This window comes from Apium graveolens, chromosome 3 (genome assembly GCF_009905375.1).
Source record: "Apium graveolens cultivar Ventura chromosome 3, ASM990537v1, whole genome shotgun sequence".
NCBI classification, from domain to species: Eukaryota; Viridiplantae; Streptophyta; class Magnoliopsida; order Apiales; family Apiaceae; genus Apium; species Apium graveolens.
Genome location: NC_133649.1, coordinates 198,762,391 through 198,788,616, shown reverse-complemented (window position 1 = coordinate 198,788,616; position 26,226 = coordinate 198,762,391). Strand labels below are relative to the sequence as shown.

At 35.9% G+C, this 26,226-nt stretch overlaps 2 protein-coding genes and 2 non-coding genes across 7 annotated transcripts; 2 read left to right on the top strand and 2 right to left on the bottom strand.

Annotated features, from left to right (window-relative positions):
* The first annotated feature begins 524 nt into the window (after nt 1–524).
* On the top strand, nt 525–631 carry LOC141715967 (small nucleolar RNA R71). The gene has a single exon (XR_012572705.1). It is a non-coding gene; the product is annotated as a small nucleolar RNA R71 (small nucleolar RNA).
* Nucleotides 632–7,803: 7,172 nt separating this feature from the next.
* On the top strand, nt 7,804–11,559 carry LOC141713028 (uncharacterized). The gene is made up of 8 exons (XM_074516223.1): nt 7,804–8,250; nt 8,378–8,509; nt 8,679–8,802; nt 9,137–9,573; nt 10,042–10,118; nt 10,232–10,367; nt 10,691–10,894; nt 11,323–11,559. Exons 1-8 carry the CDS (start codon nt 7,879–7,881, stop codon nt 11,377–11,379), a joined length of 1,539 nt encoding a protein of 512 aa, XP_074372324.1. The 5' UTR covers nt 7,804–7,878; the 3' UTR covers nt 11,380–11,559.
* A 2,216-nt stretch (nt 11,560–13,775) lies between these two features.
* LOC141713027 (protein yippee-like At4g27745) lies at nt 13,776–15,636 on the bottom strand. 4 transcript variants are annotated; one of them, XM_074516218.1, is made up of 4 exons: nt 15,218–15,635; nt 15,005–15,121; nt 14,460–14,683; nt 13,776–14,057 (listed from the first exon to the last, which is right to left on the bottom strand). In XM_074516218.1, the coding sequence occupies exons 1-4, from the start codon at nt 15,383–15,385 to the stop codon at nt 14,030–14,032; spliced, it is 537 nt and encodes a 178-aa protein (XP_074372319.1). In that variant the 5' UTR covers nt 15,386–15,635; the 3' UTR covers nt 13,776–14,029. The 4 variants fall into 4 exon arrangements, with proteins under 4 accessions (XP_074372319.1, XP_074372322.1, XP_074372321.1 ...); XM_074516221.1 differs by having other exon boundaries at nt 15,476–15,632; XM_074516220.1 differs by lacking the exon at nt 15,005–15,121 and having other exon boundaries at nt 15,218–15,636.
* A 10,257-nt stretch (nt 15,637–25,893) lies between these two features.
* Nucleotides 25,894–26,000, bottom strand: LOC141715899 (small nucleolar RNA R71). Its single transcript, XR_012572641.1, has one exon. It is a non-coding gene; the product is annotated as a small nucleolar RNA R71 (small nucleolar RNA).
* Between the last annotated feature and the right edge of the window lie 226 nt (nt 26,001–26,226).

Sequence of the window (26,226 nt, the reverse complement as noted above, 5' to 3'; positions counted from 1 at the left end):
GTTGTGGTTGCTGGAATACAGGTGGATTAAACTGTTTACTCACACCTTGCTGATATGGTGGCTGAATAGCATTCTGATTATTACCCCAGCTGAAATTTGGATGATTTCTGTTATTAGGATGATAAGTAGCCGGCACAGGCTACTGTTGTCGCTGATAATTGTTCACATACTGAACAAATTCGTTGACAAGAGAACACTGATCCGTAGCATGAGAACCTGCACAAAGCTCACAGACCATAACTATTTGATTAACTCCATATGTAGCTAGAGAATCAACCTTCATCGGCAGCGCTTGAAGCTGCGCTGCAATAGCGGTGGCTGCATCGACTTCCAGAATACCTGCTACCTTCCCAGGCATCATCCTCTGAGTTGGGGTTTGGTGCTCATTTGCAGCCATAGTCTCGATAAGATTATAAGCCTCATAGCTTTTGCCCCACAAGGCGCCTCCAGCTGCTGCATCGAGCATGGGCCGAGATTGGGCCCCCAAACCATTATAGAAACCAGTGATCACCATCCAATCGGGCATTCCATGATGTGGACACTTTCTCAACATTTTCTTGTATCGTTCCCAAGCTTCGCACATAGATTCTGTAGGTTGCTGCGCAAACTGAGTAAGAGCACTCCTCATAGCAGTAGTCTTTGCCATCGGATAAAACTTCACCAGAAACTTTTGCGCAAGATCTTGCCAAGTAGTGATGGACCCAGCTGGTTCAGAATGTAACCAGTCCTTAGCTTTGTCCCTCAGTGAGAATGGGAAAAGCCTCAGCTTGATAGCCTCATTAGTCATGCCATTATACTTGAAAGTACTGCAGATCTCGACAAAATTCCTTATGTGCATGTTGGGGTCTTCAGTCGCAGCACCTCCAAAAGAAACAGAATTCTGCACTATCTGAATAGTGCCTGGCTTGATTTCAAAGGAGTTAGCTTGAATAGCCGGATGAAGAATGCTTGACTGAATGTCATCAATTTTAGGCCGAGAAAAGTCCATAAGGGCTGGATCGGCCTGAACAATACGATCACCCATGATTACTGGTTCTTTCTGCTCACTTCCTGAATCCGAATCTTCAAAATCTATCTTCTCCGGAATATCAAGAACTTTGTCTGTCTCCTCAGCTGTATCTAAAGTCCTCTTGCGAGTACGAGAACGAGTTTGCATAAACGCTCGCTAAAGTACCTGAAACACAACCAGGAACAATAAGTAACAATTACGTCTTAATCACTGAGTCCTAACGACCAATGATGGTAAGTACATAAACTAAACAAATACGCCGAGTCCCCGGCAGCGGCGCCAAAAACTTGTTAGGGCGAAAACACGCTAATATTCACGCAAGTATACGTGTTCGCAAGTAATATAGAATACTTTCTAGTTCGTTCCCACATAGACTCAGACTAATTACTGTTCAATTAAACTCGCTCACCAATGTATGATTACTTCTCAATGTTAAGACACTAACACTTAAAATTATTGACTAAATATTAACTACAATTAACTACTTAATTAATCACTTAATTAACACTTCGAATTAACAATATTAAAACACTCATGAGATCACAACTTCATTACTACTTCCTTCAATAGTTATTGTTATTACCCTTAGCATGCAACAGCGATGATATTAATCGAATAACACGAAACTGATAAAAGCCAACTTTCATTGTACTAATACCATTCTACCAAGCATCCACAATTAAGATAGAAGTTGAATAGGCATCAATTATGTTGAGTTCCTATATGTCTATAGAAATTGACAACATAACGATTGAAGCACAAGTTATTCCTTTTGATTACACAGGGCGAATAAAACGGTTAAAGTTACCCACTAATCATGCACATCATACATGAACCTATGCTAGCATGGCAAGTTCTAAATCTCGAGATCCACTGTCGCTTCACAAGAGATTAACACCCTATCTTATATGTTCGCGACGCACATAAGACGAATACGCACAACCAATACTATATATCATACAATCATCACACACTAAGGTATTAAACAACTAACTAAAGAATTCCATAGTAAATCCGTTACGACCCCATGATCACGATTAGCCCATGATAACACTTATCGTCATCATGGGTTCATATGAAAACACGATAAACAAACACAAGAGAATAATAACTAAACTAATTATATTAAACCAGAGTACGTCACAAGAGTAATAGGTTCAAAGCAAAGAAAACTAGCATCCAACGTTACAACGAAATAAGAATCACAAGAAAATATGCTTCATCTTCGTTGCGGTATGCTAACACGGTCTTCTTCCTTGTCTCTTTTTCTCCTTGCTTAATACCACGATCCCACCTCGTGAAAACGTCTCTAAATTTACTTATATAATAGTCCCACAAAACTCAGATTACATAGAAGTTGGAAGCCAAACAGAAGTAAAAGTCTAAAATAATTTATCAAATTTCCCGACCCTGCGCGGCCGCTCAGCATAGCTGAGCGGGTGCTCAGCTTTCTGCGCGGCCGCTCAGCATAGCTGAGTGGGCGCTCAGGACCCTACTGGAATTTTCCTGAGTTTGCTCCGTTTCTTCGCTGTAATATGCCCCTTTCTTTCCTCTCGCAATTCTGAACACATGCCAAGGCTTATTCTTGATGATTACTCCCCCGAAATGCAACTAATACCCTGAAATGCACAAACACTAGGAAAACGCATCAAATACACAAAATACTTGATTTTAAGACACCAATTTAAGCTATTTTAAGACGTTCTCAGTGGTATAAAATGCCACTTATCACATACCTAACTCGCTTACCAACCTTGAAAATGTGGATTCATCCGGTGGCTTGGTAAAGATATCTGCAAGCTGCTTCTCACTTGGAACAAAGTGTAGTTCCACAGTACCATTCATTACATGTTCCCTTATGAAGTGGTACTTGATATCTATGTGCTTTGTCCTTGAATGTTGTACTGGATTTTCAGTGATGGCAATTGCACTTGTGTTATCACAGAAAATAGGAATCCTCTCAACTTGCAAACCATAGTCTAAAAATTGATTTTTCATCCATAATATATGTGCACAACAACTACCAGCAACAATATATTCAGCTTCAGCTGTAGAAGTAGAAACTGAATTTTGTTTTTTACTGAACCAGGACACAAGCTTGTTTCCTAGAAATTGATAGGTTCCTGTTGTACTTTTTCTATCAATTTTACAACCTGCATAATCTGCATCTGAATAACCAGTTAGATCAAAACCAGAATCTGTAGGGTACCAAATGCCAAGTTTTGGTGTTCCCTTGAGATATCTGAAAATTCTCTTAATAGCTATTAAGTGAGATTCTCTAGGAACAACCTGAAATCTAGCACATAAACATGTAGCAAACATTATATCTGGCCTACTAGCTGGTTAAGTACAGAAGTGAGCCAACCATGCCCCTATAACTTGAAATATCCACAGACTTTTCAGTAGTGTTTAATTCAAGCTTAGTTGCAGTAGCCATGAGAGTTTTTGTAGATGTGCAATCCATGAGATCAAACTTCTTTAAAAGATCAAAAATATATTTAGTTTGACTAATGAATATTCCATCACTAACTTGCTTAACTTGCAAACCAAGAAAGTAAGTTAGTTCTCTCATCATACTCATTTCATACTTACTTTGCATCAATTTGGCAAACTTTTTGCAAAGTTTATCATCTGTAGAGCCAAAAATAATATCATCTACATAAATTTGAACAAGTATACTAGAGCCATTAACATTTCTAAAGAATAAAGTTTTATCTACAGTACCTCTTGTGAAATGATTTTCCAAAAGGAACTTTGATAAAGTGTCATACTAGGCTCTAGGTGTTTGCTTCAATCCATAAAGTGCTTTCAAAAGATAATAGACATGTTCTGGAAAATTTGGATCTTCAAAACCAGGAGGTTGACTGACATAGACTTCCTCCTCCAAATCTCAATTCAGAAAGGCACTTTTGACATCCATTTGATATACCTTGAAATTGGCATTGGCTGCATAGGCTATGAAGATTCTGATGGCTTCAAGTCTTGTAACATGAGCAAATGTTTCATCAAAATCTATTCCTTCTTGTTAACAATAGCCCTTAGCAACCAATCTAGCTTTGTTCCTGACTACTATGCCATTTTTATCCATCTTGTTTCTGAATACCCATTTGGTGTCTATTGGATTCTTTCCTTTAGGCTTGGGCACCAGCTTCCATACTTTATTCCTTTCAAATTGGTTTAGCTCCTCCTGCATAGCTAAAATCCAATCAGGATCCAACAAAGCTTCTTCTACCTTCTTTGGTTCTTCCTTGGAAAGAAAGCTGCTGTATAGACATTCTTCTTCAGTTGCTCTACTGGTTTGAACTCTAGAAGAAACATCACCAATTATAAGCTCAAAGGGGTGATCTTTTATCCATTTTCTTTGTTAAGGTATATTAGCTCTAGATGAAGAGGCCTCATTGTTGTCTTAATGTGTGATTGAGTTTTGATTGTTAGAAATTCCCCCTAAGTTTGTGGATCTTTGATTTGAGAAAGGGGAACTTTCTGTAGGTGATCTATCCTGACTTCCTGCTCCTTTTGATAACCCGACGGATGGTGAATTTTGAGTACTGACGGATGAAGCTGGTTGTCTCCCGACAGATAACGTAGATTGCCTCCCGACGGATGAAGCATTATGCAACTCGACAGATGTTGAGTTTTGTGCTTCATTGGTAGTAGATTTTTCTGCATTATCCTTTGATACTGTTTCTTGATCACTTTCATCATCACTGTCATCACTAACCATCTCCGTATTATCGAATTTGAGGCTCTCAGGGTAATCTCCATCTTGAAGTCCTTCAATCTTTATATCATCAAACATAACATGTATTGATTCCACAACAATCTTGGTTTTTAGATTGTAGACTCTATATGGTTTACCAACAACATATCCAACACAAATTCCTTCATCTGCTTTAGCATCAAACTTCCCATTTTGATCAGTTTGATTTCTCATAATATAACATTTACAACCAAAGATATGAAGAAAATTTAGAGTTGGTTTCTTGTTATTGAACAATTGATAGGGAGTCATGCATCTTGCTTGATTAACCAGGGAAATATTCTGAGTGTAGCATACAGTATTTACAGCTTCAGCCCAGAAATATATTGGCAGTTTAAATTCTTCAAGCATTGTCCTTGCAGCTTCAATAAGTGATCTGTTCTTCCTTTCCACTACTCCATTCTGTTGTGGAGTTCTTGCTGCTGAAAACTTATGCAAAATCCCATTTTCCTCACAGAATGCTCTCATGACTGAATTTTTGAACTCAGTTCCATTGTCACTCCTGATTCTTCTAACCTTGAAATCAAGATGATTATTGACTTGCCTTATGTGATTGATGATGATTTCACTAACCTCATCTTTAGACTTTAGGAAAAATGTCCAAGAGAACTTTGAGAAATCATCTACAATTACTAGGCAAAATCTTTTCCTTGAGATGGACAATACATTGACTGGTCCAAACAAATCCATGTGTAGCAGTTGTAAAGGTTCTTCAATTGTTGAATCAAGTTTCTTCATGAATGATGCTTTAATCTGCTTCCCTTTTTGACAGGCATCACACAGTCCATCCTTAGAAAACTCTACTAAAGGAATGCCTCTAACCAGTTCTTTCTTTACTAGCTCATTCATGGTCTTGAAGTTTAAATGAGATAGCTTATTGTGTCATAGCCAACTTTCATCCTGACTTGCTTTACTGAGAAGACAAGTAACAGATTCTGCATTAGATGAGTTGAAATCAGCTAGGTACACATTTTCTTTTCTCACACCAGTGAGAACCACTTTGTTGCTTCTTTTGTTAGTCACAACACAGGCTTCTGAGTTGAAGGTTACTGAGTTGCCTTTATCACAAAGCTGGCTGATACTCAACAAGTTGTGTTTGAGACCATCCACTGAGGCAACTTCCTCAATGATGACATTGTCCTTTGAAATCAAGCCATATCCCACAGTATAACCCTTGCTGTCATCTCCAAAAGTAATACTTGGGCCAGCTCTCTCCTTAAACTCTGTGAGCAGGGTAGAATCACCAGTCATGTGTCTTGAACAACCACTATCCAAGTACCAAAGATTCTTTCTGTTTCCCTGCACACATCAAAATCAAATCAAGTTGATTTTGGTACCCAAGTTTCCTTGGGTCCTGCCTTGTTAGCTTTCTTGTTCTGTTTCTTAGGCTTTATCTCATTTGACTTGGGGATATCAGATTTATCCTTGGTCATTTGAGTTGGGCCTTTGAAACCATTCATTGCAACAAAATTATCATGCATATTATAATCAACAGGGAATGACATGCTATTAGTGAACATGTTATTCCAGTAAGGCATGCTAAATGATATTTGTGGCATACTAAATGCAGCATAATAGGGATTAGGTACAAATGGCATATTAGCAAATTGTGCATTCAAATTCTGTGTAGACATAGCATTCATAGGCATGGGAGGCATGACATTCATGTTAGGAAAGTGAGGTGGCACAGACATGGAAGTAGGCATGGCAGATTTGCAATTAACAGACAAATGATTTACACTACCACACTTGACACAGATTTTTCTAGGAGCATATTTATTAGGTGTGTAGTTATTGTATTTGTTAATCCCTACTTTACCATTTCTATTATTTTTTCCTTTTAGCCTCTGTTTTCACCTCAATCTTTTCAAGTCTGTCACTTAACTGTTTGACAGTCATGTGACCAACATTAGCCTTTTTCCCTTTCTTAACTTGACCCGATTCTCCTAAAACAAAGTTCTTGGAAACAGATCCATACTTTTCATTCAGCTTAACAAGTTTGGCTTTACTGATAGGCTTGCTTACAACCAACGGATGAGGATTTTCATCAGTCGACGGATAACCCTTTTTGTTATCCGACGGATGATCCTCATCATCCGTCGAGTCTACATCTGTTAGCACTCTATCAACCAAATTTGGTTCTAGTTTCTCCTTGTTCTTTTTCCAGGATGCATCACAGATTCCTTGAACTTTGGTAATTTGAGCATGAACATCTCTAGATGTTTTCCATGCCTTAATCACCTCCTGTTCACGCTCGAACTACTTCTTCAAAATTTCTTATTTCTTCAAGGACTCAGTTAATTCCTTTTTGGCAATCTTACACTCAATTCTTAATTTTTCAAAATCAATGAACTGAGACTCTAGCACATTATTTCTCTCACTCAAAAATAAATTATTCTCTTTGATTTTAGCATTTTCTTTAGTAAGAGACTTAAGTGTAAAACACAAATTATATAACTCTGTAGACATGTCATTTATAACATCAAGTTCACAACATATTCCCAACAGTTATCTAATACCGCTTTAATAGTATGTATGAAAAGAAAAAGAAGTAAGACAATACAGTGAAAAGTTAAAATATTCATTTATCGTATTCAAAAATTATTTCTGTATAGATGTAAATTCGTTCGAGATAATATTTAAATATATATGCAGGTTCGTGGCTTGCACGGGTTTTTACGTTAATTATATTTTCAATGTGATAAAAATAATACATATTTTATTAAAAGATATGGGCTAGAAACCGCGGACAATGTTTCTTTTAACCACGGGGTTTAGAAACTGTTTGTTGTATAATACGATGTTATATATATTAAATATATATATATTTATATTTATATATAATGGTAAGTTTTTGGATATATTTTATAAATATATATGAATTTTATGTATATATATAATATTATGATATTATGTATATTTAAATAAATATATATATAAATATTAAAAAAATTATTAAAAAATATCCGTTTAAACACATATTCGTATCCGTTTAAATTTCGGTAACAAAAGGCTGAACACATATATGCCGTCTCATGCTGCCGTGTCTTGTAACAAATTGCCAGCCAGACCCCTTCACTTTTTGAAAGAAGAGTAGGTGGTAGGGGCTATGGAGCTCATGTCATCGCCGATTTATTTCGTCTCCTCGACCGAGTCACCGGAATTTAATCAGCTGAACTCATCTCTAACTCGTTCGTCACTCGTCGGACTCGACGCGGAATGGAAGCCTGTTCGAACTCATCAATCAACTTTTCCGACCGTCTCTCTCCTCCAAATCGCTTGCCGACTCATTCCAGATGAAACTGAGTCAGTTGTGTTCTTACTCGACCTATCAACCATTCCTCTTCATTCAATCTACGACTTGTTGAAACAAGTGTTCGAGTCGCCCTGTATTTTGAAATTAGGTTTTAAATTTAAACAAGACCTCAAGTATTTGTCTTCCACTTTTGTGGCTCAAGGCTGCCATCTCGGCTTCGAAAAGGTCAAATTTGCATTATTAGTAATTTTATACATTGTGTATGTTTGGTTTGATTAATTATGTTATGTAATTTGTTTATTTCGTATTTTGTCATTAGATCATTGTGAATGTGATTATATATGTAATGTAGGTGGAGCCTTATTTAGATATCGCAAGCGTATATAATGCATTACAAAATAAACAAAAAGGAAAAGAGTTACCCAAGCAAAGTAAGAGCTTGGCTGCTATTTGCAAGGACGTGCTCCGCATTTCTCTTTCCAAGGTTCCTGTTCTGTTCCTTTTTTGCCTTATACATACATGTTGAAACTTTGATTTAATGACTCTTATGGTATCATTTTGAATGAATTACTATAAATCTGTGTCGGTCTTAAATACAATTTCAAGTAAAGTATTTGCCATTTAATTAATTAGTGTATATTTGTATACTTTAGGAGCTTCAATGTAGTGATTGGTCGTGTCGTCCTCTATCCGAAGAGCAAGTTCAGTATGCAGCTGCAGATGCTCATTGTCTGCTTAAGATATTTGATGTCCTGCGGTGCAAGTTTTGTAAAGAAGGTTTGTGACTGGTTGCGCAGGGAAGCAGTTATACTATTGCAAATAGTCTTAAAAATTATAGAAAAATTAAACGAAGGTTAAGATAACCATTTCTTTAAACCACCAAATGTCGTAGAAGTGTAAAACACTTGAGTATATGAATGAGTAGGAAAAAGTTCATTCACGATTGTGTTTCTTTTATGTTAACTTTTGTCTGTAGAAGTTCAAGATATCAGCATCAGTGTCAGTGGTTAACCAATATAATCCGTATGAATTTATAGCTTAATTTAGCTCAGTCAGCTGTTTCGTAATTCCTGAATTGATTTTTAAATGATTAATCGGTTTATACCAACAGGAAATTCACGAGACGGCGTTGCTGAAATTCATCCTTTTAATGTTAAACTTGGATTGAAACTTATTATGGAGGAGCCTGATACTTGTAATGTGATTATAAAGACCAAGTTCTGCAATGCTATAGAAATGGTCCAGGCTACAACTACTGAGTTTCCTCAAAAAATAACTACCCCCAGTGATTCTGATTTGGGTAGGCTATCACTAAATCACAAGGCTATTGATGACACAATCTTGCGAATTATTAAAAGATATGGTGATAAAATTGTGCTGAAGCTATTTGATAGAAGCCCCAAAGGATCTAAAAAGAAGGGGAAAAGACAAAGCTCGTCATATAACAAAGAAAAGAGATCAGAAGATATTGACGAATGGGAAGGCCCTCCACCATGGGATATGTCATTAGGAGGGGATGGATGCCCAAAATTTCTATGTGACGTGATGGTAACTTGTGATTGATTTTGTTTTTCAGTTTGTTCTTAGTCCTTTTATCTATTTGAATTCTTCAACTCTTACATTGTGTTTGGTTGAGGCTAATTAAACTGAAGGGAATGGAATGAAATCTGTACTAGTTTATGCTTCCTTTCTTCATTTAACTCCTACCAATATCAACTGAATCTCAAACCTACAAATTTGAGAAGGAATGTTCCATTCTTTATCTTATTATCTTCTCAAGCCTCTCAAATTTTTTTCTCTCTAACCTCTTCTTACCTCCAATTTTCTACAATTATGTTCACAATTCTCCATTCTATTGCATTCTCTTCTATTAAAAGGAGCATTTGCGATTCTCTATTTTCCTCATAACTGGAAAAGGAAACATAAAGTTGTAGATTTCTGAAATTGATTTTGTTGTTGAGTTTCCCTGTTTTGGCCAGCATCTCACCGGCTAGATGAATATAAAATGATTTTCAGATTGAAGGCTTAGCTAAACATCTAAGATGTGTTGGAATAGATGCTGCAGTTCCTTACACTAAAAAGCCTAATACAAGGTATCGACCAAAGAAGTATTTTATTGATCGTAACTGAAAACCAAAAAGCATTGGTACATTTAGTTCTTTCTGAAAGTGATAACATTTCTTTTCTTCTAACTTATTGTTTTCAGAGACTTGATAGAACAAGCAGAGAAAGAGAAAAGGGTTCTCCTAACACGAGATGCAAAGCTTTTGAGACATAAATATCTGATACAGAACCAGATATATCTGGTGAAGAGTCTTCTGAAAAATGACCAACTAGTTGAGGTACATAACTTATATGCTGACATGAATTTTTGATACTTTATTATTGTTGTGAATACGTCCTTCCACAGCCAGGAAAGCAGAAAAATAAAAAAAAAAAAAATTTGAAAATGAGGTCTTAATCACAAGAAATGTTATGACTGTGTGATGTGATTGGTAGAAATGATATGTCTTGGCGATTGAAATTTTGTACAAAAACAACATAGAAATTAGTTGATCTGTTGACTTCTCAGTTCTATGCCAATGTAGGTCATATATTATTTTTCCCAATGTCCATCTTTGAGTCCATTTAATCTGTGATAGAGGCTGACAGAAGATGTTGGCAGGTAATTCATACTTTTCAACTGGATATTAGTGAAGATAAGCTGATGTCAAGGTGCGCAAAGTGTAATGGGAGGTTCATCCAAAGACCTCTGTCAACCGAAGAAGCACTTGAAGTTGCAAAGGGTTTTCAAGTGATTCCTAATTGCCTATTTAACAAGAATGTGGAGTTTTGGCAATGCAAAGACTGCAACCAACTTTACTGGGAGGTATGATGAACATTATATATTTCCTTAATTTGTATTGTCATTGTGCTGACTTCTTCAATTGATACCGTGTGCTATGTTGCATCTCCACTAAAGAACTTATAATATATTTGCTAGACTAATCTGAAACAAATATATGACAGGCCTTCAATGTACGTCCTTTCAGTTCTTCCAAACTTATTGGATTAGATCCCTAGGAATATATTTTGTTTTATATTGAATCCTTTTTTTTTTTCTTTATCTATATGTTCTGAACTATTAAAAAGGAAAAAAGTACTGGCTTAATAGATTAAATGTTTTGAAAACCATTTTGGATCTTTCAAAATATATTGACTTTTACTTTATTGTTATTGAGTAGTGGAGCTTTATTGTTATTGGTGTAAGATTTTAGCAATCCTGCTAATATATGTTTTTGTGTAATTTAATTGCAGGGAACTCAATACCACAATGCTGTACAAAAGTTCATTGAGGTATGCAAGCTAAGCTGACAAATTTCAGAAAAACGTGTCTGTAATTTTGTGATTGCAATAGTTAAGGAAGTTTGTGTATTTTTTGCTAATTAAGCTTGTGTATTTTTGTTATCTTAGACTCTAGCATTTTGTATGTGACAAATTTTTAAAAGATTATTCTGAACTTGAAGTGTTTCCAGTTAAAATGATTTATATTATCTTCTTGGGTAGATTGTAGATTCAAACAAGTAAAATCTTAGATACTTTGGATGTCAAACCATCTCGGAACATTGTATTACTCACCATACAGTGTACCAAGATGTTCTAGGACATACAATTTGCTGACTATAACACCCTATTTAAATTTGGAGATGCATGTAAGCAGAATAATAGTTCTATCTGAGAACTTACATACATCAACTTCCTTCACTCTTCAGATGGGTGACAAAAATGTGAAGTAATAGATTAAATGAGCTGATAGCTGCCATTGCCTACTGAAGTCCAAGATGATAAGTGAACTTCAGAAGACCCTCTAGTGGTTCTATACTTCTATTCCTTTTTACCCTTTTTTTCAAATGACTTGGGTTTTTTTTTACCAGATCACTTTTGGTTTGAAGTGTGCTTAAACAATTTGGTTTCTCTTCTCGCTCACCTTTCCCGCGGTTTAGACACAAATACCAAGAATACATTTTCGCAGTTCCAATTGCTGCCAACCCTAATGTGTACTTTTTCATATAGTTCATGGCATACGGATATGCAATCCTAAGTAATCATTTAAAACCAGTAGATATTTCACTGAACAAGCCAAGAAGTACGTACTCTTGAACTAACTATTGTCATTGGAAATTTAAGATTTTTAGGTGGTTTGTCATCATTTTGTAGACCAGGTATACTCCTTGGTTCGGATGACTTTTAATATTTGACTTTCAATTTGAGCAACAATAATGCAGCACGAAATTTAAGTAATTGGGGGAAAAGCTATTACAAATCAGAGAAACACTCACAATAACTTCTCAGGTAACAAACTTTTGACAGAATTGTAGACTAAACTTGGTGCTTCAGCCTGCAGAGTAAAAAACCCGCTGCATTCTACTGTTGGACTGAAGAATTGATAAAGTCCACGAATCCCTTTTGTTTAATCCCTTCGTTGCATATGCTCTAAGCGGGGAACACTTGGTAGTATTCTTTCTGTAGTACTGGTGTGCTAGATTAGGTCAGGAAGAAGTAAATTAGAGCTTCCTCTTGAGAAGAGGATTCAAGGGTAACCAATTTGTTGTCACTGCATTAGATGTCTCTAATCCAAAGATATGGATAGAACTGTTGAAACGATCTTCAAAATTTTTTCTGCAAGATGTGTTCTTGTAATTCGATAAATGCTGCTTACTGCAAGACGGTAAATATGTCCAGTTTATATTAAACTAGCCAGACCTTTAGCGGGATATCATTTCTTGGAACTCAATGATGATAACTCTATCTCACAGAGTCATCAACATATATCTTATCGGTCTACCACAACACACAACACGTATAAATCTGCTAATCTCTTATAGTCAAGGAAGTGCTCTACCTAGTTGTACTAAGAACGGTTTAAACAAGATTAGGAATGTAGATTCACATTCAATCATTAAAGACATGCATTCAAATTCTTTTGTGGGTGGATCATGTGTAGAACTGTATTAAATGTCAGGACTAAAGTCAGCTCAGATTTCTTCATTAAAATTAAGGAGATATAGCTACATGGAATACTTGATCTCTGGATATTTTCCAGTCAATCACGTTGTACATGTCCAGACTAGTCTTTTGGAGGTATGAGCAAATATCTTTGAAATGGCCTGTACATATAACGCATGACAATGGTCTCTACATCGGTTGGCTCTGAAATTATTTTCTAAACGCATATTTTAATTGCAACCTGACATGCAAAATTATCAACAAAAAAAAACCTTACATGCAAAATGTGGAAGTATAAAGCATTCCCACCTGGCTTGCAATCGAATATCAACGCAATAAAATTTTATTGCCAACTACATATGCAATGCACAAACGTGAATATCAATTGACAGGAAGAAATTCTTTAAAGATGACATCATAGAGTGTAACCTCCTTTTAAACACTTCACGTGTATGATCGATTCTCATGTAAGCTGAGTGTAGCACACATATACATTGCCTCTACAACCTGATTTAGTAATTTTGAGGTCTTTGCTTGGAGGTTGGGGTACTATCAAAGATGGGTTGGGCGAGCTTGCAGCAAAGAGACCAATAAATTTGGAGCAAGATACAACTGCAAACCATCTGTATGCTTTTATGGGTAGATTTTGGGGGAGGGGGACGCATGATGAAAAAGTAAACACATGAGCAACAATTCAGGATGCAGGTGGGATAAAATTTTTAAGAGATTCATGTAGTATTGCCACTGGGAGACACTTTCTCATTAATAGAAGCAAATACGATATAGGCAACTTTATTTAACTTAAAATTCCAGACGAGACATAAACAAGCAACACCGCGATGATATTCCCTGTACCATATTTTGTACAGTTTGATAACAATTATAGGTGTCAAACAAATTACGAGCTTTTTGTTTGAGGAGTCCAAATCAATTCCAATCACCAGGACTGGATTTTCAATTTAAACATATATTTACAGCAAAAGTATATTTACCCCAAGGACGCAGAACATTAAGCAAATTATAATCCAGTGAGAACCCGAGCCACACTGCACAGAGTCACATACCACTTTAGTATTACAACTTTTGTTGTACGAGCTCTGCTTTAAGGAAGTTAAACAACATTTCTTGAAGCATATAAAAAACAGAGAGCAAGGAAACAATGTCGAAAGCTCAGCCATATTGCAATATTTTGCTAAATTCTTAATAAATTTTCCAAGCATCTAAGATTCACATATACATTAAGCAACAAGGTTTTCCTAAGGTGTGGCTTGTACATTATCACAATTTTATTAATAAAATAAAGAACTTCTGGTTCAGTGAGATCTCGAGCATAGTACATACAGTAGAAGCAGTGAACCTATTTGATAGGGTAGGTATATTATGTACAAAAGAGACGTGATGCACATACATAAAAGTCTAAAAGAAATAGAACAGTCTTCGAGAATTACCAGTTTTCATTTACAATTTTTGACTTTTCAAGAATGAACTTCCCTTCCTTATACTTCTGTGACGGTTCATAAGCTCTTTCATACTTCCAGCCCAAAACCTCACAGCAATCAGCACAAGATATATCAGCAACTGTGTGAAGACCCGTCATAAGATTTCTGTCTTCTTTGCGCCCAACAGTAATGTTCATTGCATGTGAGAACAAGAATGCTCTTCCATTTCTTCCCTAACATGATCATCGCGAAATAATACACAAATTAAGCAAAAAATTAAGCATAGATGGATCGATATCCGAAAAACGGATTCCTTAACGAGAAGACTTGACACAAACTAATAAGAAAAAGCCAAGATAGGTTCCCTTAAGTTCAATTAATCTCTCAAACACCCAATATCTGGATATACGAAATGGCTTAAAGAGCCTCAACTACATGGGTCTAATCAAGATAAATCATACACACGTTAACAGTATAGCAATAGAACCAAAGGCCAACAATTAAAAGAGAAAACTATTTCTATCCATAATCAAAGAGCATATATAAAGTTGGACCTGAAAAGCCTTGGATATAATATCATCATGAAGTGCGATATGATTTCGACATTTACAACAGCTATACAATCGAGGTCCATATTCAGCCATCAAAATCCTACCCCAAGACAGAAATGCCTAAAAACCAACAAAACTGAACAATTTCACAGTAAAAAAATCTAAAATTCATACCCAAAATCTTAGAAAATAAATTCAAGAACATCGATTTCGTACCTGAAACAACAAAGTAGAGAAAACCCACAAGTCTGAGATTAGAACATGAGATTGGGTAAAAGACAGCAATTGGGGAACAGTGACGGTTGATGAAGAGAGTGTAATTAAACTTAAGCGATCTTCACCGATTTTAATGAATCCATCATATTTGTTGAACATACAGAACATAGGTGTTTATGAGATATCCCATAAAACAGTGGTCTTCGTATAATCTGACTCACAAATTACAATTGTACATACAAATTACACAAAGTTTACCTCGGAAAACATGAGTTTCAGTGTCGAGGGACGAATGACGTTTGAAAACGTTTGAAAAACATTCTCCTCCACACGCTTTAAATTAAACAAGATATGATTATACAAAGTTGTTCTTTTACTTTTGAAAAATATGTTAGTGACTTTTAAGTCCCACCTTAAATGTAAAAGAAATTTCCATAGTTTTATATAATAACTCACGCTTATATTGTTTACACCATCATCTGCGGGCGCGCATGTGGGGCGAATTGTGGGCTTTCGAGGTGTAATCCGAGACTTGTGAAGCCTTCGAGCTTGCTTATGTGTACAACGTGCGGATTTGACGTAATAATAAATTTGATCCAGTTACAGATTTTATTTATTAACCGACTAATTATTTAACGTGTTTTAATTATTTAACACATTTTAATTAATTACGTGTGGAGTAGCGCACACGTTTTATCAGGCCTATATAATATCGTATCAGACTTAGGATTTTTCATTCGTTCGACACACAAAAACATACTCGCCTCTTAAACACAAATCCTTCTCACTCTCTGTTCCGGTGATAGTTTCTTACTCCTAACTAGTTCGCAGAAGGTGCTGTTCGCGTAACATCACCGTTATCCCATTTTATCATGGGAGGTTATAGACTCACACGTACAGTGAGGGTCGTGATAACTTTAAGGAGAAAGTTATATGACCAGACTCGAGAACCTCTCCGCTCATATCCATTCTTTGTTAATTTATTTATTCACAATTATTTATGTATTTGTTATTCGCACGCACGCACACTTATTTTTATTATATTGATCGCAGATTTCTATTATCTATTATATCTATGACTAATATATCTATGACTAATACTATGAATGAAAAGATGCGGTTAATCCCAACGCACAGATTGTTATATCTGATTGGGGTCACCAGCCTCTTGTTAACCATAACACACAGCTACCGATATCTGATGAGGGTAATATACCAGTTCGACATGTACCGTTGGGACATAATTTCGTTCGACAGTTTAGTGTGCTTTTTGGGTAGACAGCAAGATACGTTCCTCCGATTGTACATGCGGTGTCTAATGGTGTACATACACTTGTTGTAATATCCGGGATATATCGTGTAATTATTTTTATCAATAAATAAATATTTTGTGTTTATTATATGAATTTTTGGTGAATTATCTATAAAGTGGTATCTGTGTTTGGATGTTCAAATGTGAAAATATTTGAGTATTTTAATTTTTATATGTCCAAAATAAAGTATAGATAATTGTGATATTTTTCAATTAATTTTTCTATTGTTATATAATTTTATAAATAATTTATGGATTTAATAAATTATTTTTCCGAGTATTTATAAACTATTTTGTATAATTAGGTACCAACCGACTTCAATCGTTTGTACATTTTTACAACCCGGAAGTCTTGGGAAAACTCCTTTCTAACCGAATTGTAATATTCCGAGCATTTTCCATGTTTTGACTTTTTCGATCCGGAGTACGGTTTTCCCTATGCGGGTCCTGGCGCAAAATTTTCGATATAGTATTCGTTTCGGTAAACCGATAAAAACCCGTACTTTCGAGAAACGAGATATTTTGATTAAACTATTATATTATCTTCTCGTAATTCATGAACCAAAGCGTTGAGACCAAGTCTGCATCTACAAAATGCTTAGTTTGGATATTTTTCCTAAACCGATACCGAATTGGATCTGTTTTATCACTTAAGTATTATATTTTATATCCGATATGATCCAACGGGATACCAATATTCCGTAATTATAAATAGCCCTTACTGTATTTTATTTTGTACAGATAATCATTTGCAAATAGTAAAATATATAATTTTCAGAGAAAATCAATATATTCATAATAGTTCTTGAGAATCAAACAAACATTTGAAGGTGTTATCGAATTTGGATTTCCGTGTTCTAGTAACCAAAACGAAGGTCTTGGAGAGTACTACTAGATTCTGTAACCCTTATACATGCAACATCAACCGATATTTTTCTATAAATTTATTTAAATTCAAATTATTTTGGATTTAATTATGAATTTTTAATTTTGATGTTGTTTGTGTGTTTTGATGCTTGCATGTTGTTGATAATTTGATTCTGATCATTTTGGTATGTTATAATAGTCATTTGGAGTTCAATAACATGCTCAAAAGTGGGTTTAATCTTCGAATTCTAAAATTAGGGTTCTTAATTTGTATGAATGTTTTCAATTGAAATTAGGGGTTTTTGATCTAGGGGTTATGTTATGTGCTGATTCTCAATGATCAGAAGAAACTCAGGATCTGACTGTGTTTAGATGTCATCAGTATTTGATGTGTTGTCAAGATTTGATGCACCATCAGTATTTACATATCATCAGCATCTGAAGGCAGTCTGTTATGAAGATTGATTATGTTCCTTATTTTGAGGGATGGATATCTGTTACATCCTGAGTGATAGGACTTTGTATATTTAGTTGAAGATATGTATCATTTTCTGTTAGTATTTGATAATGCATATCTTAGATTGATTTGTAGTAGCAGTGTAATATATAAACACAGTTTAGGTCATCACATAGTAAAAAAAAACTCGAGTATTGTACGACCTAGCAGCTCTCAAGAACATCAGTATTTCTTGAGAGAGTTTGTAACAGTTTTTATCAGAAATATAAAGAATTGTTATATTTTCATACTTTTTCGAAACATCTATACAATTATATCCAACCCCCCTTAAACAATTGTATTACTACTAGGCAACAACTGGTATCAGAGCGAACTGATAATTTACTATCAGAAACGATTTAAACATGTCTCTAAACAAGTATGAAAGTATCAAAATTCTCATTCTGAAAAAGACTGAATATCCCACATGGAAGGTAAAAATGCTCATGCACTTGGAAGCTACAGATCCATACTACCTCGACGTAATCAATGATAGACCCTACAAGTCAACAAAACTGGTGCCTGTAATTTCTACTTTTGCTGAACATCTTCAGTTGAAGACGAAGAGTGAGTGGTCACCAGAAGAAAAAGTTCTTGTGCTGAAGGATGCAAAGGTAAGAAACATTTTGCATAACAGTCTTGACTCCGTGATGTCAAACAGGGTTATAGCCTACAAGACTGCCAAGGAGATCTGAGATGCTCTTGAGACTCAATGTCAAGGAACCATGGCCATCAAGAAGAACAGAACGACTATTCTAATTTAAGAATATGAACATTTTGAGGCCAAGTCTGATGAAAGTCTCATTGACATCTATGACAGGTTTCTCACTCTGCTAAACAACCTATCTTTGGTGGGAAAGGTGTACGATCTGGAAGATTCAAACACCAAGTTTCTGAGAGCTTTGAATGAGGAATGAGAGACTTAGACTTCAATCATACGACATCAGTATGATATGGAAATAGTCACTCTGGATGAAATCTATGGCATGCTGAGAACTCATGATTTGGAAGTCCAACAAAGGAAAGAGAGGAAAAACAACAAAGAAAAATCAGTTGCTTTGAAAGTGAATGCTAAAGCTTCAAAAGACAGGTATGTTGAGGCTGCAAGGAAAAAGAACAATCTGCCAGAATCAGATACTGATGATTCATCATCAAATCCTGATGATGATACTGATTCTGAAACTGATGAGAACATGACAGATTCTGATGTCATGGAAATGGCTACATTACTAGTTAAGGGCTTCAAGAGGATACAATTCAGGATGTCTCAGAAGAAAGGAAGCTTCAAGAAGAAGTTCACTGGAGGAGAAAGGAAGTCGTCTGGAAGAAGAGAAGGAAAAAACTCTAAAGCTGGAAAAGTCGACAGGTCAAAAATCAAGTGCTACAACTGTGATGAACCTGGTCACTTTACTATAGAGTGCAAAAAGACAAAGCATGAAAAAGGGAAGAACAAAGCCTTGATTACTTCAAGAAAGGATTGGATGGATTCCACTGACTCTGAAAATGAAGAAACATGCTATGCACTGATGGCTAGCTTTGATGCTCCTGCTTCCTGTGATTCTAAGGTATCAATTTCCTTCCTCTCTCTTGATACTGAAGATATATCTGAATTGAAATCTATTCTTAAGTCTCACCATGGAAATTTTAAAAATAATATTCTAGAGAACAATAGACTATTGACTGAAAATGAAATTTTAAAATCTAGGAATGATCAGTTGGAGTCTGACTTAGTAAATCAAATTGAAATTCAAAAAGAATGTGAGAAAGCTAAACATACATAAAAAATATTGGAAGCTAAGTACAATATGTTAAAAATGAATTAGAAAATGAGAGGAAAACCCCTGGACTGTTTCAGGAAAAAAGGTTCATGAGATGATCTCTAAGAAAAACTGGAAAGAATGTCTTAATTATGTTGATGGAGTTAAGGATGTTGACACTGAAAATAAAACTACCCTTAAGACTCATGTTAAGTTTATCTCTTTAGAAGCTGATGAACCCAAATCTACCTTTGAGAAGGGTTCAACCTCAGCATCCCAAGAAAAGTCAGTAAGTGATAAATCTCAAAGAAAGGAAAACAAGGAAATTATTAAGACTGTTAAGAAAGAAAAGAACATAGGACTTTTGTCTAAAAGACAATTGAAATAGAAATTATCTGAGGTTACTGACAAACCTCAAGTAAAAAGTCCTAAAAGAAACATGAATGGTAAGCAAGGTATTTCTAAGGATTCTAATTATAAGTTTGTTCCTAATGCTCCTAGAAAAACTTGTTTTAACTATGGTAATACTAATCACCTTGCTATTGATTGCATGAGGAGTAAGAAAATGAAAACTTCTATTCCTGAGTCTGATGTTAGGGGTAGATTAGTATTTTATAAACCGCAAAATCCTTGTTTTCATTGTGGTAGTAGTTGGCATTCAATTTACACTTGTAGTTCCTATCATAAGCTATACCACAACTATTATGAACCTTTGCCTAAATTCAATAAAACTGCTTATGTGCTTAATTCTTCTAGTTCTACTAAATCTACCTCTGATAAGACAAATCTTGACATGGGAAAAACTGTCAGAAGTAATCCTGAATCATAAAGACTTAAGTTGTCTAAAAAGAGGGCCCAAAAAGTGTGGGTCCTTAAAAATCCTTCTAATTAAACACTCTTCTGACTGCAGGGTAACAGGAAAATACTTTTGTCTTGGATAGTGGATGTTCATGACACATGACTGGAAATAAATCCCTGCTGTCAGAATTTGAGAGGAAGCTGGCCCAGATGTATCTTATGGGGATGGAAATATAGGACATACTCTGGGATATGGAAACTTGATAATTGGAAAGGACTGAAGCACAATCTTCTAAGCATCAGTCAAATCACTGACAGAGGTTATCATGTGGTATTCTATGACTCACACTGTGAAGTTGTTCATAACAAGTCAAAGAAAATTGTCTTGATGGGATATAGACATGGCAACATGTATGAAGCAAGACTGCATGAAAGTCTTGAGCAAGAAGCGACTTGCTTTATCTCAAAAGCATCAGTAGATGAGAGCTGGAATTGGCACAAGAAGCTCTCACATCTCAACTTTAATTCAATCAATGAACTTGCCAAGACTGCCAAGGAGATCTGAGATGCTCTTGAGACTCAATGTCAAGGAACCATGGCCATCAAGAAGAACATAATGACTATTCTAATTTAAGAATATGAACATTTTGAGGCCAAGTCTGATGAAAGTCTCATTGACATCTATGACAGGTTTCTCACTCTGCTAAACAACCTATCTTTGGTGGGAAAGGTATACGACCTGGAAGATTCAAACACCAAGTTTCTGAGAGCTTTGAATGAGGAATGGGAGACTTAGACTTCAATCATACGACATCAGTATGATATGGAAATAGTCACTCTGGATGAAATCTATGGCATGCTGAGAACTCATGATTTGGAAGTCCAACAAAGGAAAGAGAGGAAAAACAACAAAGAAAAATCAGTTGCTTTGAAAGTGAATGCTAAAGCTTCAAAAGACAGGTCTGTTGAGGCTGCAAGGAAAAAGAACAATCTGCCAGAATCAGATACTGATGATTCATCATCAAATCCTGATGATGATACTGATTCTGAAACTGATGAGAACATGACAGATTCTGATGTCATGGAAATGGCTACATTACTAGTTAAGGGCTTCAAGAGGATGCAATTCAGGATGTCTCAGAAGAAAGGAAGCTTTAAGAAGAAGTTCACTAGAGGAGAAAGGAAGTCGTCTGGAAGAAGAGAAGGAAAAGACTCTAAAGCTGGAAAAGTCGACAGGTCAAAAATCAAGTGCTACAACTGTGATGAACCTGGTCACTTTACTATAGAGTGTAAAAAGACAAAGCATGAAAAAGGGAAGAACAAAGCCTTGATTACTTCAAGCAAGGATTGGATGGATTCCACTGACTCTGAAAATGAAGAAACATGCTATGCACTAATGGCTAGCTTTGATGCTCCTGCTTCCTGTGATTCTAAGGTATCAATTTCCTTCCTCTCTCTTGATACTGAAGATATATCTGAATTGAAATCTATTCTTAAGTCTCTCCATGGAAATTTTAAAAATAAGATTCTAGAGAATAATAGACTGTTGACTGAAAATGAAGTTTTAAAATCTAGGAATGATCAGTTGGAGTCTGACTTAATAAATCAAATTGAAATTCAAAAAGAATGTGAGAAAGCTAAACATACATAAAAAATATTGGAAGCTAAGTACAATATGTTAAAAATGAATTAGAAAATGAGAGGAAAACCCCTGGACTGTTTCAGGAAAAAAGGTTCATGAGATGATCTCTAAGAAAAACTGGAAAGAATGTCTTAATTATGTTGATGGAGTTAAGGATGTTGATACTGAAAATAAAACTACCCTTAAGACTCCTGTTAAGTTTATCTCTTTAGAAGCTGATGAACCCAAATCTACCTTTGAGAAGGGTTCAACCTCAGCATCCCAAGAAAAGTCAGTAAGTGATAAATCTCAAAGAAAGGAAAATAAGAAAATTATTAAGATTGTTAAGAAAGAAAAGAACATAGGACTTTTGTCTAAAAGACAATTGAAAAAGAAATTATCTGAGGTTACTGACAAACCTCAAGTAAAAAGTCCTAAAAGAAACATGAATGGTAAGCAAGGTATTTCTAAGGATTCTAATTATAAGTTTGTTCCTAATGCTCCTAGAAAAACTTGTTTTAACTATGGTAATACTAATCACCTTGCTATTGATTGCATGAGGAGTAAGAAAATGAAAACTTCTATTCCTGAGTCTGATGTTAGGGGTAGATCAGTATTTTATAAACCGCAAAATCCTTGTTTTCATTGTGGTAGTAGTTGGCATTCAATTTACACTTGTAGTTCCTATCATAAGCTATACCACAACTATTATGAACCTTTGCCTAAATTCAATAAAACTGCTTATGTGCTTAATTCTTCTAGTTCTACTAAATCTACCTCTGATAAGACAAATCTTGACATGGGAAAAACTGTCAAAAGTAATCCTAAATCATAAAGACTTAAGTTGTCTAAAAAGAGGGCCCAAAAAGTGTGGGTCCTTAAAAATCCTTCTAATTAAACACTCCTCTGACTACAGGGTAACAGGAAAAATACTTTTGTCTTGGATAGTGGATGTTCATGACACATGACTGGAAATAAATCCCTGATGTCAGAATTTGAGAGGAAGCTGGCCCAGATGTATCTTATGGGGATGGAAATATAGGACATACTCTGGGATATGGAAACTTGATAATTGGAAAGGACTGAAGCACAATCTTCTAAGCATCAGTCAAATCACTGACAGAGGTTATCATGTGGTATTCTATGACTCACACTGTGAAGTTGTTCATAACAAGTCAAAGAAAATTGTCTTGATGGGTTATATACATGGCAACATGTATGAAGCAAGACTGCATGAAAGTCTTGAGCAAGAAGCTACTTGCTTTATCTCAAAAGCATCAGTAGATGAGAGCTGGAATTGGCACAAGAAGCTCTCACATCTCAACTTTAATTCAATCAATGAACATGCCAAGAAGGAGCTAGTAAGAGGATTACCAAATATGCTATACTCATCTGATGGTCTTTGTGATGCTTGTCAAAAGTCCAAGCAAAGAAGAGTATCTTTCAAAAGTAAAACATAATTCTCTATCACTGAGCCACATCATATGTTACACTTGGATCTCTTTGGACTAGTAAACATAATGTCTATCAACAAGAAAAGGTACACACTTGTAATTGTTGATGATTTCACTAGATACATACGGGTTTATTTTCTATACAGAATGGATGAAACTCCAGAAATTCTTCTGGATCATATAAGGCAAATTGAGAATAGATCCAACTTCAAATTGAAAATACTGAGAAGTGATAATGGCACTGAGTTCAAGAACTCAAAAATGGAGGAAGTCTGTGATAAGTGGCATTTTATACCACTTAGAACGTCTTAAAATAGCCTAAATTGGTGTCTTGAAATCAAGTATTTTGTGTATTTGATGCATTTTTCTAGTGTTTGTGTGTTTCAGGGTAATAGTTGCATTTCGGGGGAGTAATCATCAATAATAAGTCTTGGCATGTGTCTAGCATTGCGAGAGGGAAGAGAGGAGCAGATTACAGCGAAGAAACGGAGCAAAAGTCAGACATTTTCCAGTAGGGGTCTGAGCTGAGCGGCCACGCAGGAAGTTGAGCGCCCGCTCAGCTATGCTGAGCGGCCGCGCAGGATCGAGAAATCAGATTATTTATTTTAGACTTCTATTTCTGTTTGGCTTCCAACTTCTGTGTAATCTGAGTTTTATGGGACTTCTATATAAGTAGATTTCAGAGACGTTTCACGTGTGTTGAATCGTTGTATTAATCGAGGAGCGAAGGAGATAAGGAAGAAGACCGTTTTAGCACACCGCAACGAAGATGAAGCATATTTTCTTGTGATTCTTTATTTCGTTGTAACGTTGGATGCTAGTTTTCTTTGCTTTGAACCTATTTACTCTTGTGATGTACTCTGGTTTAATATATTTAGTTTAGTTATTATTCTTTTGTGTTTATTTATCATGTTTTCATATGAACTCATGATGACGATAAGTGCTATCATGGGCTAATCGTGATCATGGGGTCGTAACGGATTTACTATGGAATTCTTTAGTTAGTTGTTTAATACCTTAGTATGTGATGATTGTATGATATCTAGTATTGGTTGTGCGTATTCGTCTTATGTGCGTCGCGGACATATAAGATAGGGTGTTAATCTTTTGTGAAGCGACGGTGGATCTCGAGATTTAGAACTTGCCATGCTAGCATAGGTTCATGTATGATGTTGCATGATTAGTGGGTAACTCTAACCGTTTTATTCACCCTGTGTAATCAAAAGGAATAACTTGTGCTTAAATCATTATGTTGTCAATTTTTGTAGACATATAGGGACTCAACATAATTGATGCCTATTCAACTTCTATCTTAATTGTGGATGTTTGGTAGAATGGTATTAATACAATGAAAGTTGGCTTTTATCAGTATCGTGTTATTCGATTAATATCATCGCTGTTGCATGCTAAGGGTAATAACAATGACTATTGAAGGAAGTAGTAATGAAGTTGTGATCTCATGAGTGTTTTAATATTGTTAATTCAAAGTGTTAATTAAGTGGCTAATTTTAGTAGTTAATTGTAGTTAATAATTAGTTAACAAATCTAAGTATTATTGTCTTAACATTAAGAAGTAATCATACATTGGTGAGTGAGTTTAATTGAACATAATTAGTCTGAGTCTCTGTGGGAACGAACTAGAAAGTATTCTATATTACTTGCGAACGCGTATACTTGCGTGTATTATTAGCGCGTGTTTTCGCCCTAACAAGTTTTTGGCGCCGCTGCCGGGGACTCGGCGTATTTGTTTAGTTTATGTACTTACCATCATTGGTCGTTAGGAATCAGTGATTAAGACGTGTTACTTATTGTTTCCGGTTGTGTTTCAGGTACTTTAGCGAGCGTTTATGAAACTCGTTCTCGTACTCGCAAGAGGACTTTAGATACAGCTGAGGAGACAAATGAAGTTCTTGATATTCCGGAGAAAATAGATTTTGAAGATTCGGATTCTGGAAGTGAGCAGAAAGAACCAGTAATCATGGGTGATCGTATTGTTCCGGCCGATCCAGCTCTTGTGGACTTTTCTCGGCCTAAAATTGATGACATTCAGTCAAGCATTCTTCATCCGGCTATTCAAGCTAACACCTTTGAAATCAAGCCGGGCACTATTCAGATGGTGCAGAATTCTGTTTCTTTTGGAGGTGCTGCGACTGAAGACCCCAACATGCACATAAGGAATTTTCTCGAGATCTGCAGTACTTTCAAATACAATGGCGTGACTGATGAGGCTATCAAGCTGAGGCTTTTCCCATTCTCACTGAGGGATAAAGCTAAGGACTGGTTACATTCTGAACCAACTGGGTCCATCACTACTTGGCAAGATCTTGCGCAAAAGTTTCTGGTGAAGTTTTATCCAATGGCAAAGACTACTGCTATGAGGAGTGCTCTTACTCAGTTTGCGCAGCAACCTACAGAATCTATGTGCGAAGCTTGGGAATGCTACAAGGAAATGTTGAGAAAGTGTCCACATCATGAAATACCCGATTGGATGTAATCACTGGTTTCTATAATGGTTTGGGGGCCCAATCTCGGCCCATGCTCGATGCAGCAGCTGGAGGCGCCTTGTGGGCCAAAAGCTATACTGAGGCTTATAATCTTATTGAGACTATGGCTGCAAATGAGCATCAAAACCCAACTCAGAGGATGATGCCTGGGAAGGTAGCAGGTATTCTGGAAGTCGATGCAGCCACCGCTATTGCAGCGC

Coding starts and splice junctions, on each gene's coding strand:
- LOC141713028 (XM_074516223.1), top strand. CDS start 7,879: ATGGAGCTCATGTCATCGCCGATTTATTTCGTCTCCTCGACCGAGTCA. Junction 8,251..8,377: donor GCCATCTCGGCTTCGAAAAG/GTCAAATTTGCA, acceptor TATGTAATGTAG/GTGGAGCCTTATTTAGATAT. Junction 10,368..10,690: donor AAAATGACCAACTAGTTGAG/GTACATAACTTA, acceptor AGATGTTGGCAG/GTAATTCATACTTTTCAACT.
- LOC141713027 (XM_074516218.1), bottom strand. CDS start 15,385: ATGTTCTGTATGTTCAACAAATATGATGGATTCATTAAAATCGGTGAA. Junction 15,122..15,217: donor TCTCTACTTTGTTGTTTCAG/GTACGAAATCGA, acceptor GTTGGTTTTTAG/GCATTTCTGTCTTGGGGTAG. Junction 14,058..14,459: donor AAAATTGTAAATGAAAACTG/GTAATTCTCGAA, acceptor GACTCTGTGCAG/TGTGGCTCGGGTTCTCACTG.